Raw genomic sequence first — 13,990 nt, 5'->3', positions numbered from 1 at the left:
GGACTACTGAGCAGAGTCAAAAGTAGCCACGTGACATTGGGAAGAGAGAACATACTCCAGCAGCTTAGTTAGCCTGAAATCCAGACCGGTTTGCCGCCAACATTCCACTCCTTGTACTCCGTGTCAGATGCCAAACATTGTGGAATGTTAGCACAAACAGACGAACACTCCCAGGCTAGCTGAGACTTATTAAAATCAGCAAATAAACCTTGAAGTTTAAAGCTAATTTTCTTATACAAAGAAATGGACGACTCAAGTACAATTAACAGAGGACAACCAATTTATACATATAGTTTTTATCCAAACTTACAGGTTAAAAGTGTGAATGTCACAGGCAAACATCACAGTATAAACATACCGCTCACATAATTGACAGTAAAACTGTACACATTTAAAACAATGTAAACATTTTCAGAATCAGGAGCAATAGAAAAATCTACTGTTTTGCATTATGGAATATAAAAGCCACATCACAACATCGTCAGTCAGGTTCCGGTCCGGTTACATTCTCCACGGTTTACTGGCCCTCTTCCATTTCCTTCTTCAGACTGCAGAGAGAGACATTTTTCATTCCCAACACAGTAGCAGTCAAAGTACTAATACGACTGCAAGACAAAAGGTTTTAGATCATAAGTAGAAAGAGCCTTACCTCTTGAGATAAGAATGGACATTGTCGTAGCCGTGGTATTTAGCCAGGTAGACCAGAACTCCAGTGGCACAGCGACCCTCTCTGGCTCTACAGAAGCTGCAGTTGCAGATCCCTCTGCACGACGGACACTCCCACTCCTGCAAGAGATCAGGGCGATGTCAACCAAGGCGGCATTCTCTTGACAAAACACTCAAATAATCAGATGGACTGTCTGAGGGCTCGGATAGGAAGAGTGCAGCACTTACAGGATCCAGCAGGGCATCTCGGACCTCCTCTCCGTAGCGGTTACGGAGACACGGGCCACAGAATTGACCCCTCACCCCCACACACTCTGGGTTACGGCAGTTGGTCTTGGTGTCGACCGTTTTCTGCCGGCACTGATGGCAAGTGGACCCCTACAGCAAGAACATTAGAGGGGTGAATTTGGTGAACGTGGCTGTATGAACGTGACTTAACAGAAATCTAACTCTGAAGACAGCCGTTTGAGAACCACTGTAGGAGAACGGGAACTTACAGTGGAGCTGTTGTAGACCTTCTCCCGCACGTTGTCTGCGATCAGATCCAGCTCCCTCTGGGATATGTCCTTCACAGGCCGCACCACATGAGGAAAGGCCTGCACCCCGTTGTAGCTGCGTCGACGGGGCGCTTTCTGTAAACACACAAATGTATAAACCAAACTGACAATTCCCGGAGTTCGGTATTCACCATTTCTGAAAGGACAGATCAGGAAACGGTGAAAAAAAAAATGCCGCTTTACTTGACGTTACCAAACGAACACCGAGGTCAACAAGGGTGTGGGCGTCACTCACCTCGTAGTAGCAGCTCCTGCGCACCAGGCTGAATTTGTCCTCCTCTTCCTCCTCCTCCTCTGATGGGGGGCCGTCCACCAGGGAGCGGGAGCGAGTGTGGGGCCGAGAGGTACGCTCAGGGATCCTCCTGCGGGGTCCAGGGGCTCCCTGAGACCGGCGAGGGGTGCGACAGGGCTACAGAAGAAACAAGCACGCATTAACTACAGCCCAAAAATGTAAATCGTTGTAGCATATTTCATCACTACTAAAATCTTTCCCGAATATGTGTTTTATAAGACAGCCATATCCTCCATCTAGTCTCACTCACCGCATTCATCATGGGCAGGGCCGTTCTTCTAGGGAAGCCAGGTATTTTGTCGAGTTCTGCCATCAGCTTTGCAAGCTAAACAAAATAAACGGAAATAACATAATTAGCACTCAAATGTCCCTCGGCAAGCTACAGCCACAACGACTTCTCTGAATGATTGTGTCGTACCATGGCTTTGTTCTCCCTGATGTTAAGCGCTCTCTTGTCCATGAAGTTGTCTCCCTCCCCAGTGGTCTGTTTGGGAGCGATTTTGGGCTGTTTAGGGGGCTCTGCTGCAATACTCTTCTTCTGGCTGGCCCTCCTGGTGGGGAATGTCATGGCCACTTTCAGAGTTTGTGACCGACGGCCCCTCTTCCGCGGCGTCACCGACTCCTCAGAGTCAGAGTCCACTCTCTGAAGTACACAGTGCATTTGTCTGAGCACACATTCTGAAATGTGTTTTTGTGTGTATAGTAGCCACCATTGCATAGTAACATTAAGCTCGTAATATCAATACAAAAAAACACACCATGGCACTCATTTCACTGCTGAAGGCATTCTCAAACCCACTGAGAGAGACTTCCTCCGAGCTGGCCTCAAACACCTTGGCTCTCTCCGCCACCTTCTTAGCTTCTCTGAAGCTACTTTTCTGTGGAAAGTGAAAGCACAACCTTCAGTTAGCTTCATCAACAAATAACTCATTCGATGAGTGAATATGGTCAAACACTGATTGTAATCGGGGTGAAATGTGGCTATTTGCTTTACCGTGTTAGCAAAGGCACCGTCAGAGCCAAAGCTGTCACAACTGTCATCTGATGATGAAGAAGAGGATGTCTCCATGGGCACCAGAGGTACATTACGGAAACTCCGCAAACCCATCCTGGTGGAGGGAGGCTGGGGGGCCTGCTGACGCTGGAGAGACAAGATGAGCAAGTCAGGAGAAATTGAATGGATCGACTGGAAGCTCAGACCATAGATACGTGAACAATGTGAGTACTAGTACTTTTAGAAACTGCCTGCACACTGCCGCCCTTCTGGACAAGGAGAGAAGCAGCAATACCTACGGTGATAGAGATGCGACTGCAAGATTCAACAATGGAAGCTAGCATAGTTAAGCCATATCAAGGCAACATTGACACAAATGTATAATTTACAAGGTCATTGAAGCTAGCTAGTTAACGTTAGGTGGCTATACAAAGGAGTGTGATTAGCCAGGTACGATGCACTTACTGTGATGGTGGCCAAAAACGACATTTTAAATGGCAAAGCTTTTGCCAGGATAAAATCTAAAAATCTGTGTAGCCAAAACTGTGTGGTATAACTACTGTTAGATAGTAGCCACTGAAATTGTTATAACATCCAAACTGGCTAGATTCAATTGACAACTACATGGTAACTAGGTGACGTTAAGCCTTTAGGATACTGGATTTGAAGCAAAGCAATGATTGCATTGCAACTCCAATAAGATCTAGGCAGTCTGTAGCAGCTTTTGCTTAAAGTAACGGTTTACTAAAATGTGAGCAAGAAAATAAGAGCCAAACGTTAAGTTTTCCACAGCAGAATTTTTGCTAGCTACTTAGTATTACATTCTATGCAGCTATAAAATCAGATAAATAAATGACCCTGTTATTGTTTGATATATTAAGATAAATATATTGTACTCTAAGAAACATTCATTACCTTAGAGCCAGATGGACGCATTTTGTTTTCTATAAAGTTTTCTGCAAAGAAATTCAGTCAAAACTCAAGTACACGTTTCTGCAGTCCTTTTATGAATACAGAGAAACCCCACCAAAATTCGGACTAGCAGATGTTGGCTGAGAAATTTCCCGCGCCAGGAAAGTGTCCTGAAAGGTGTATAAACTTTTGTTTCAAAAGACGGTCTAAAAGAAAAATATAATCCACAAATATGCACCACATAAAATTTGAAAAGTCTTTAGAAAATACTGCTGGTGGACATCTTTATATTTGTGCACATTTTTTAAAACATTATGTCATATACGGATCCACCAACATCTAACCTTTCAAGTACTAAGCAGTGGCGCGATATCCCATGGTCCTCATTTGCCTAAATGGGCGGGATTTATAGAAAAACTCCCGCGTCCTTTCCATCTGGTGTTGTCGTCGCTTCCTTGTTTAATGAAATAATACTTTGAACTTTCATGTAATATTTTTATTTTTACCCAACATATAGTTATAGACTATTAAAAAAAAAAAATCTATTCCATTTATGAATCCATAGGTAGATTAACTTTTTTTTATTATAGTAAAATAATTATCTAGCTATACAGTATATCTCATATATAAAAAGATTAGGACAATGTAGGCTATACAATTTACAATAGGCTTATGTACAATAGTTCACAATATACAACTACAAATGATATGTAGATGCTAAATCCCAAAAATATTTGAGTGTGTACAGTACATTTCAGAAATCTGCCCTAAAAGACTGAATTGGGTGCATTCCCTAAAACACAATTCTCCCTAGCTCAAATAACATAGAAAGATCCCCCCCAGAGAGAAAATGTGTATATATATAGAAGTTGTGTGAAGGTTAATGTTCAAAGGAAACCTGATGCCCAGTCTGTTAAGAGATGTTAACACTTTCAAACAGCAAATGATTCTCCGCTTCGTCCACCACGGCCACCTCTACACCCTCTCCTCTGTCTTCCTCTGGCCTGTTTATTGTCCTGTCGAGGTAACCTTTTTTGGCGCTCCACTTTGATCCATCCCCCCTCACTGACTTTAGCTCCCTCTTGCTCTGTACTGAGGTTTTCCACCACCGCCGATATGCCCGGTATCACCCTGGCTCGGTTCTGACCTGCTACACTGTAATTATTGGTCCGGGGCCTCCCCATTTGCTGTGAGGTTCTGCTTGACTTATTCTGTGTGAAGTTGCCCCTTGTATGGGACCACGTGTCTCTGTTGTGGCCCCTTGTTGCACTCAATGAGTTGTCAATGTAGCTTCTGTGCCTGTGGTAACCTTGCACTTCCCCGGCACTGAGCAGGCGTTCGCGCTCCAAGGGACTCTCGGAGGTGGTGCTGGAGGGGCTGCTGCCCTTTGACCCCAGGTAGAGGGGGGAGAGCATGGCAGACAGGCCTGCGGTAGGGGACGAGCTGCGGGAGCACCAGGGAGAGAGGGGGCTGTTGGGAGACCTCCGCACTGCTGCAGCGTAGGAAGAGGCTTGATCTCCATATGCAGACAGGAACTGAGACAGGGTGCGGGTTTCTGAGCCTCCGGTGGGGGTCTGGGCACCATGCTGCTGTGCTGCTGACTGGCTCTTCAGCTGCCTCTGTCTCAGGTTGTACAACCATCTGGGATCCACATCTGGAAGCAGAAAGAACATCCACTGGTAGGGTTGGCTACATAGATGTGTGCATACATTTTGTGCATTCTGTATTTAAGACAGCTCTAAATGGATCATTTGTCAATAAAATCTGCATCCAAAACACCATAAAAAGTGACCTTTTGAGTTTGATCTGCTTCTGGGGTTTCCTTCAATGTTTAACTGAGCTGTTTCTATCAGCAGCTCCACAGTCTTGATCTCATCTCGTCCACCGGTGGGGTTCCACCTCACTGCATGGCTATGTCTCGTACACCTGGGTGATCTCACATCATTCTAGTATAGGGACACAATGATCACTGTAGGGGATTTTAAACATTGAACACATCTAGCTACATGTCAAATTGAATTTTCAATGTATTACATTTTTAAAGGCACACCACACAGTACAGATGAAGCCATGACAAAATGTGTAGAATTGCAGAAATGTTGTTTAAAAATTAGAAAATGTTCTCTCAGCCTCATGGCAAATGTGTAGGATAGCATGAGATTAGCTTTAAAGCTGCACATTTTTCTCTCAACCTCATTGCAAAATGTGTAAAATAGCATGAGAGAAGCTATAAAACTGCAAATGTTTTATGTATTTGTATTTATTAAAATGTTTATTGAATATTAAAACATACAATCTACCTGCAGTGAAGCCACTCAACATTTACATTATTCAGTCATGTAACAGACTCTCATCCAGAGTGACACACAGGAGCAACCAGGGTCAACGTCGACAGGTCTCACAACGGTGACCCGAACCAGCGACCTATCGGCCACTGTCCCAAGCTCCCAACCACCAGGCCACCAACCCTCCAAGATCCCCCCCCACAGTTCCCATGGAGTTCCCTCTCCCCCTTTTGTGGACCCCCTGGAGGTAGGTGCCCTAGGGCCCTGCTCCTATAGCAGTGTTTGAGCTGACTCACCTCATAATTTACAATGCAGTCAACAACCTCATTCTCCCATAGTCCAACTACCCATTTGTCCATCACAAATGGAGGCTGCAAGGAAATAGTTTGATGTTGGTTACTAATCGTCACATATGTTAGCTACTTCAATACGGCCTCTTCAACACGACAATGACATTCATGTAAGGAATAATTCAACTCATCTGAAGATACAGAAAGGGATTTTTAACGTCATAACATTTAGCAAAAAGGTACACTCTTTCAACGAACAAATAAATGTAATGAACAAGGGACTGTTTTTAAGTCCTGATGCTCTTTCAGTGCATGGCCTGGAGTAATGCTTATGATCACACCTTGGTCATCTTCAGGACATCCACATCCTGTCTGTTGGCATTAAAGGTCACATCCTTGATGTACGTTATTGCAACTTCATCTCCGTCAAGTTCAATGTACATTTTCCATTTGCAGTCCTAAAAATGACAGATTGTAGGTCTTAAAAAACATGAAATAACTGCTGTCAGTTGAGAACCTAACTGCATTTTTTCCTAAACCAACAGCACAGCCTAGAGGTAGTTCCTTGGAATTGAACATTTCCGGGAATGTAAACATGAATTTCTATGAATAAATCATCATCAAACGGGACAGAAGCACAAGTTATGTTGTGCATTTAGATTTGAATTCTGCTTTCGCCTAGTATCCACTGTGAGTTGCCTTCAATTGAGACAAATGTATCATTTTGTTTGGCGATTGATTGCTTTCCCCACACTCTTTTTGATGTGCTCTCAGAATCACAGAAAGGATAGCATGTCTCTTGAATGATCATAGCATGAAGGATGACATAAGTGGTAAATGAGAATGTGAACCCATCAATCTTTGCAGAGACATTTGTTTTACTTCAGGGGTAAATATAAGTTGCTATGGTGGATAGCTTGTATTATTTCCTGTAGGAGATATGACTTGCAGTACCTTAACACCTGGTGCTATTGTTGGTGAAATACACATTTGAGTAATGCTAATGTTATTCCAGTTAGATGAAAATAAACTCGGTATTTCGATCACTGTTGCACAAGGCACATAAGGGATCAAATCCTCACCAGGCAATACAAATCGGAACAAACCCCATACTCCTGCCGAAAATTGCATGCTGACAAAGCAGTAATGATTCTGCCATCCCCAAAAGCCAGCCATGAAGCCACAGGTCACTGCTTAACCACACACGGTTCACGGTGTGGGCCAATCTATTGTGTGTGGGGATCACAGAAGAAGACATCAAAGAAGGGCCACTAACACACTCATCTGAGGAGTCTCAGCCCACTCCTACACTGTCCCCAGGGGCTGGGCCTGGGGCTCAAAGGGGGAGCTAGCGCGAGGAAGGCTCGGGTTCCAAGACACACCAGGCAGCGGCCCCTTGTCGGCCCCGGCCAGTCGCACCAGGGCCCCCAGGTCCACTTGTTGGTCTAATCACTCCAGCAGAAACAATGTCTGGTAATGATGCCCAAGACCGGAGTGCGTCTGGTCTAATGGCAACTCATACATAATTCAGCACCTTTCTCTTGGCTGCGCGGTGATATCCTCATTAGTAGGGGACCCTCAGTGGTTGTCAGATGGTGGCCGCACAATCGCAGGCCCTCGTTTTGTCTTTGAGAAGTGCAGCTGCTTCCATGACACCGCCAGCAAAGAGGGGCGGGAAAGAAACGCAGTGCGGGTTTGTTTTATTTAGTGCAAAAACCTTCCAGTTTGTAAAAACAAGGCTGACATGGAACCTGACACCAGGCAGGGGGAAAATAATTAGCTCTCATTTTCTCAGCCTCCTGTTTCCTTCTCCCTGCTGTGTTTTCTACACACTAAACCACCACATGTCAGAAGAAATGGGAGGCAATTAGCAGGCTCGTTTCAGCCCCGCCGAACGCACTGAAAGGGGACTATTTATGATGGGACAATGAACAGCTGAAAGATTAAATAACATTTGCCTTTCTAAAAAGAAAACGACTTCTGACTAAATTGGCTGTTTTTGATTAAATTCAAACAGCAAGTGGAGAAGCAGCCTTTCTCCACCGTTGGAGACTCTAACAAAGGACGGTGAGCAAGTGGGGGTGGATGGGATGCATGGCTTTAGATGAAATATTTATTCATCTGTTTCTCTTGCAAGGATATGTCTTGAAGGCAAAGCATGCTCAGTGTAACAGTGGTCAGTGTTTGATTGAGTTTGATGGGGACCATAATATGCATCTTTACCTAGAGAAATAGCATCTTGAAGGAATATTTCCATCTTGACATACCAGTTTTAAATCGTATCTGACAACACCAGTTGTAGCGGTATTGTTAGAGAGGGGTAAAGATAAAGATTTTGTTTGGGTGCCAGGCAGGTATTAACCCTGACAGAATTTAAAAGAGTAAGATTGATTTTTTTTTAAATCCCGCTTGTTAGCTATTCCTATATGCATTTGAACCAGACCAGAGCTGAGACTAAAGTTGACAAAATATTTTACAAAATGACTGTATTTGGATGAAAACGCATACCGATTCCCTCCAAGACATCTTGGTTATTTGTCATAGAATATTTTCAGTGTCCATTGAAAACCTACCGAGTGACCTGTTCCCGCTTTCCAGTGGTACCCAAACACCAGCTCCAGATGAACAATCTTCCTCCTCCTCCTCCTCCTCTGCACACTCATCCTGTGGAACAGAGATGTTCAGGAAAGCATATTGCAACAGTAAACAATGCCAACCATTATATAACAAAGAGAAAGGACACGCAGTACCTTCATTAGTGGAGGGAAGTGGAAGAGCCCAATGTAGTCATTGGTTAGCTTCTCAATTTCCCTCTGTTGGAGAAAGCAAGTTAGACATAGTCTTATACATAGGTCTTAAACATTTGACCATATAGCTCAATTTAAATAATTTAACCATTTGGACACCTTGTTAAATGACTGGCTAGTTCACGTTAGTTTAAAAGGTAGAATGGTACCTTGAGGTGCATGATGTGACCTTTGGACATGACCCCCAGGTCTCGCATGTCCGTTTCCGTGAGCAGCAGCAGCCTCTTGCCTGTAATGTGGTTCTCCTTAAACAGGTCACCATACAGCTGCATGCCACTTGTCCCCTCCCCTGAGAACATGGAAAACAAATGCAAATATAAGCGCAAAGACATACACGCCAAAATGACGGGTTCATTCATTTGACCATACCTACAGTACGAGAAATCTAGAAGGTGAACATACCCGCCCCAAATATCTGCTGTATCCAAAAGTACTGCGGGATGGAATTGGAAAAGCATTCGTATTAAAATGGAGCCGTTCATCCGGAGCCATAGTGGTTGCTTAATGGCTAATTAGACAAAGGGAAGTGGTCGATTGACATTTGTTGATACTGACCACATGTTCCTCTGTCCAGGAATGAATATGAAGGTTGGAAAGGAGCTGCGTGGGAAAAAAAGAGAGAACTGAAATAGTACCAGGGAATACTGCTCCAGTGGTCATATCATACAGACGTGTACCACTCAAAGAAAGACGTGTGCTGCCTATTCTTGATGTTTGGAGTCTAACACAAATCTTGAGTTTAGCATTCATGTGTGCAAGTACAAAATCAGTACATTTACATACAGCATACGTGACAAAATACAAAATGCCTCATTCCAAGTCAAGTTTACCCTGCATTACAACAATGCTTTTTGTAGCTATTGTGGTCTGCAATCAAGATGATTGCGTCCTAATGGTCTAACTCAAACCAAAATGTGTCCAATGTCCATCTGACTGCTCTTTCATGATGCATTTCAATGATAAATCATTTACTGTTCATTAAGTGTAATTGAGCAGAAAGTAGCCAGCTAAAATAAAGATTTCATCATGATGATCATGAGGCTGCTATGTGGGGATAAAAGCAATGCACTAGATGACAAAATGAATGACTAATCTGAGCATTCAATATTTGCTTCCCACGGCATCTGATAACAGCCCAGAGACTGAGCTGAATGGCAATCTCAACAGATCACATTCAAAGCGGGCCATTTCAGAATCAGCGCGATACATTTCTTTGCAGCCTCCTAAACTCCCTCACCCCCAGCTGCATTTTCTGTCTACTCCAGTGGTATGGTTCGGAAGTAAACACATTCAAAAACCCTCCCTTGCCCTACTGCCAAAGTTCCATTACAGATATTGCCTAATTAAAGTGACATAATATCACATTTCGAGCAGCCATATTGTATTTCACAAATGACTTGCATCGTTTATTAAAATCCAAAGCATATTGTTGACAAAGGGAAACAGATCTTAATTGATGAGAGGAGGGGAAAGGGGGGGAAGTCAGCAGAAATTGCTCAGCCATTGGAATTCCTTTGACAGGGAAGAAGAGTTCAGTAGTTCACACCACTCTGCCCCCATGTGGAATGGGAGTATACTGTAGCAAGTTGATTATCCTATAGAGGTGGACAAGCATTGGAAACCTATTGGCTAGTATGCCAGTGGCTACACCACAAACTCAAATCCAATGCGATTTTCAATCCCTGCAGGGGCAATTAAGCAGGCATTGTCAGCAAGTGTAACATATACAATATAAATGGGTGTGCTGCACCAAGTATGAGTGGTGCCCTGTACTTCTTCTTAATTAGCTAATGATAGAAATTCTGCCATTGATTATATGTGTATTTGAATCCTTGGACTACAGTGAACATGGGTCTGATGCAAATCAATTAATATAATACGAGGATGATTTCAGGTTTTACATGTAAAAAAAAAAGCTTTTCATCTGAAGGCATATTTCTAACACCAGTCACATTTTATTAATCTTCTCCTGGCATAAATATTTTCACTCTTATTTTTTTGGTCCACTTTTGGAATTTTGTGGTCGATTTGTAACATTATTGTGACGTTATTGAATTAGTTGTTCGATTTTGGCCACTCTTGTGTCAGCGAAATGTCACGTCATCGTCAAAAGCTTCACCTCCTCAATGCAACTTGTTCACATGGCTCTTTCCTACTTCGAGGTAAACAAAACTGGGAAAACCAAGAGGAAATTTGAGAAAACAGGAAGAGTGAAGAATCAAAGCAGGAAGTTCAATGTTTAATGAGAAAATGTTTATTGAGAAACAAGGAACAGTAGACAAATTTTGCAGCAAAATATCAAATATCACATCAATAAGTGGTCAGTCTGATAGAGTTATGGCACGCCATTAAAGAGACACTATTCGACTAATCCAAGTGATTTGACTAATCCAAGGAATTTGACTAATCCAAGGTGATGTAGTTTGCATATATAATATTGCAACTCTGGGCATTAGATGTCTAGAAAATACCTTACAAAGTGGTTGACTTTCACACAAGCTAGTGTATCGGTTGGTTATAGCCTGTTAATGGATGATGTTTCAGTCTAGGTTTAATAACTACACAACAGTATATAAAAAACATACATCAACTAAGTAGAAAGAAGTCCAAGCTGCAGGAACTAGGTCCAAGCTCTTGGGAGTCAAACAGAAAGATCCTTCATATTGGCTATGTTTAGAAGAGAAGAGCTCCTAGCATAATTTACAGGGCATTTAGTGATGACGCTTGTTAGGTGAGCTTTAATAGGCTCACTTTGGGGGTTGTTAAACACACATTGGCCTGTGGTCAAAACCGTTGGTGCAGATGCAAACATATTGAGCTGGTAGATCACCTTTAGCTTAGAGAAGCCCTCTAAAACAGTATTTCACATCCTCTCTCCAATGAAATACTTTATTTTTGATTCCACATATCATTTGATTTAACGAAATGATTCCAGCACACGGCAGCGCTTTTGCCACTAAATTAAGTGACTGAAGGTCGTATACAGTTGCCCTTGTCTGTGAGAACTTAGTCCTGTCAAGGTGTGGAAGTCTAAGGTCTACGGCACACCTCACAAACATCTTGATGATATGCATCTGTAAAGTGCTTCTTTCAACCAGCACATGAACCAGGACTTTACTGGGGCCCCACATAGATAGACACAGACACCTACAGTGCACTTTACACCACTAAGCCATAGTATGTGGGCCTGAAATCCAAAGATTCCTGACAGTGTACCTCTGTACACTCTCTGAAAAAGGCACGGGAAGTCCGTAGTTGAACAGTGCTATCAGGAAACTTCCTCTCTCTCTCTCGCTCTCTCTCTCTCTCTCCTGCTGACACCAGTCTGGGTCAGCTGAGGGAAACATGTTCTTTCTCATCCTGGTGAGACACTTAATCACAGCAACTACGCTCCACCACATACAGAACAAAATTGGCCACTCTTAATGTCAGCAAAATGTCACTTCATCATAAAAGCTTTGCCTCCTCCTTGCAACTTGCTCACATGGCTCTTTCTTCACAGCATGGCACTATACATCCAGTACATTAGGCATAAATGACACCCGTAAGGGCCATGTAGGCGAAAGGCTTCTAATACATTGTTCATACAGCGTTTTAAAAAAGAATGTATGTAAAAGAAAATGGATCGCTACAAAAACTATTAGTAATGAATTATCTAATGTGGCTTGTGTCCATAACACCAGTGACGTGAGAAGGAATATGCATGAGAGCTTGCCGCAAGATCACAGTTTTGACACAGGTCAAAAGGATTGATTGACAGATGCTACTGAGTGGCCCATACATAGCTGGACCAATCAGTTTGCCCTAATCACTGTCGTCTGACCAGTTGAAGTCTGACATCCCCAAGGCCGTGTTGATTTTGCGGCCCTCTCTGACACTGCTGGACTTGGAAGAGTTCTGCTTGGCCTGCATGTTGACCTGCATGCCAGAGTGCAGGACGGGGCCCCCCATGTCCAAGGCAAACATGTCCCCAAAGCCCTTCATCATGGCCTGCAGACTCATTCCCTCCACCTCTCCGTTACTGGAGGATGTGATCTGACACGTCATCTCCGAACTGTTCGACTCCTCCGTCTTAGACTCATAGAACGACTCAGCGCTAATCTGAGCCGCCACGGGTAGGAACAGCTGAGAGGGAGAGATTGGGGAGGATAGGAAGGAAGAATAAGAGGGAGGAAAAGAGGACGGGAAAGAAAAGGAGGGAGGGAAATTAGACCGCATACACCAAGAGGAATGATGAAAAGTGAAATCTTTTTTTACCCAATATAAAAGGTGATTGTCAAAAACTAGAAGAGTCGAGTTCAGAGATACAGTCAATTGGGTTTTCAGAGAAGGTTGGACTGAAATGATTGGTCTATACAGGACAGATTAAGGGAGAAAACAAAGAATAAAGAGAGCTAGACAGCATGGCTCTCTCTCCGGATGACGGTGCTGGTTCTCAGACAATACAGTGCGTGTATCAATTTCAACTCATGTCAAATTGATACCCAGGCAAATCACTGTTTAGACAATACCAATGCATGGCTGTAGCAGGCAATTTACACAGCACAACGGACAAAACAAAGAATCTAGCATAGAACGTATTAGTGATGTGGGACGTTTGGAAACCAAATCCAACCAATAAAACCAACTAGAAAAGGTCATATGCTGGTTAGATGTGTTAAATCAAATTCAATCAAATCAGGTAAAAGCAACTACAGAAACATGTGGCCAAGCTCTAGCGAGGTGTCGTTTTGGAAGCAGCACAAGGAAAGGGCAGTACAGGCACAGACACACAAGGAAAGGGCAGTACAGGCACAGACACACAAGCAGCAAAGACTCCCATTTCACCCCATGTCAGCGTGACACCATTGGCATGACCAGCGTTGCAATTACGCTGGCCTCTAATTATCACTGATCGCCAATAGGAGCTCAGTGACAGTCACGCACAGAGTAGCACGATGAGCTAATACCTCGACTCAACTCCCATCAGCGAGACTCAGTGAACCAGAGCCTTAGATTTCCCCTCCATTCCATTGCATTTCACTCCGTTCCCCTTCATTCCAGACAGTCTGAAGCAACGGGAATTCTTTGCTTCTCCTTGTGACAATGTGGACAGGACGTGGACCGTGACACATGGTGAAGGTGGAGCTAAGCTGGGGTGCTGTTCATGTTCAGTGACTCGACACAGTGTGTGGCGGTTGTGGTTGT

The 13,990-nt window shown here is 43.5% G+C and overlaps 2 protein-coding genes and 1 pseudogene across 4 annotated transcripts in view; all 3 read right to left on the bottom strand.

Annotated features, from left to right (window-relative positions):
* Window positions 1-262: 262 nt before the first annotated feature.
* LOC115103340 (cell division cycle-associated protein 7-like) lies at window positions 263-3,562 on the bottom strand. The gene is made up of 10 exons (XM_029624266.2): window positions 3,425-3,562; window positions 2,510-2,656; window positions 2,274-2,393; window positions 1,934-2,158; window positions 1,766-1,840; window positions 1,459-1,632; window positions 1,164-1,298; window positions 895-1,044; window positions 650-786; window positions 263-548 (listed from the first exon to the last, which is right to left on the bottom strand). The coding sequence occupies exons 1-10, from the start codon at window positions 3,443-3,445 to the stop codon at window positions 518-520; spliced, it is 1,215 nt and encodes a 404-aa protein (XP_029480126.1). The 5' UTR covers window positions 3,446-3,562; the 3' UTR covers window positions 263-517.
* Window positions 3,563-3,688: 126 nt separating this feature from the next.
* Window positions 3,689-9,075, bottom strand: LOC135564224 (mitogen-activated protein kinase kinase kinase 20-like; annotated as a pseudogene).
* An 11-nt stretch (window positions 9,076-9,086) lies between these two features.
* Window positions 9,087-13,990, bottom strand: part of LOC115103115 (mitogen-activated protein kinase kinase kinase 20) — a 40,950-nt gene continuing 36,046 nt past the window's right edge. The window contains exons 12-13 of one of the 3 annotated variants that reach the window (XM_065008468.1): window positions 9,359-9,403; window positions 9,087-9,236 (exon numbers count right to left, since the gene is read on the bottom strand). In XM_065008468.1, coding sequence (XP_064864540.1) covers window positions 9,189-9,236; window positions 9,359-9,403 — 93 coding nt within the window. In that variant the 3' untranslated portion in view covers window positions 9,087-9,188. Of the gene's footprint in view, window positions 9,237-9,304; window positions 9,404-11,034; window positions 12,929-13,990 lie in introns of those variants that run through there. The other 2 variants (XM_065008463.1, XM_065008424.1) reach the window with 2 other exon arrangements.

The sequence above is a fragment of the Oncorhynchus nerka genome, linkage group LG1, assembly GCF_034236695.1.
Source record: "Oncorhynchus nerka isolate Pitt River linkage group LG1, Oner_Uvic_2.0, whole genome shotgun sequence".
Classification (NCBI taxonomy): Eukaryota; Metazoa; Chordata; class Actinopteri; order Salmoniformes; family Salmonidae; genus Oncorhynchus; species Oncorhynchus nerka.
The sequence above is the reverse complement of the archived record's forward strand: the minus strand, read 5'-3'. Positions and strand labels throughout refer to the sequence as shown.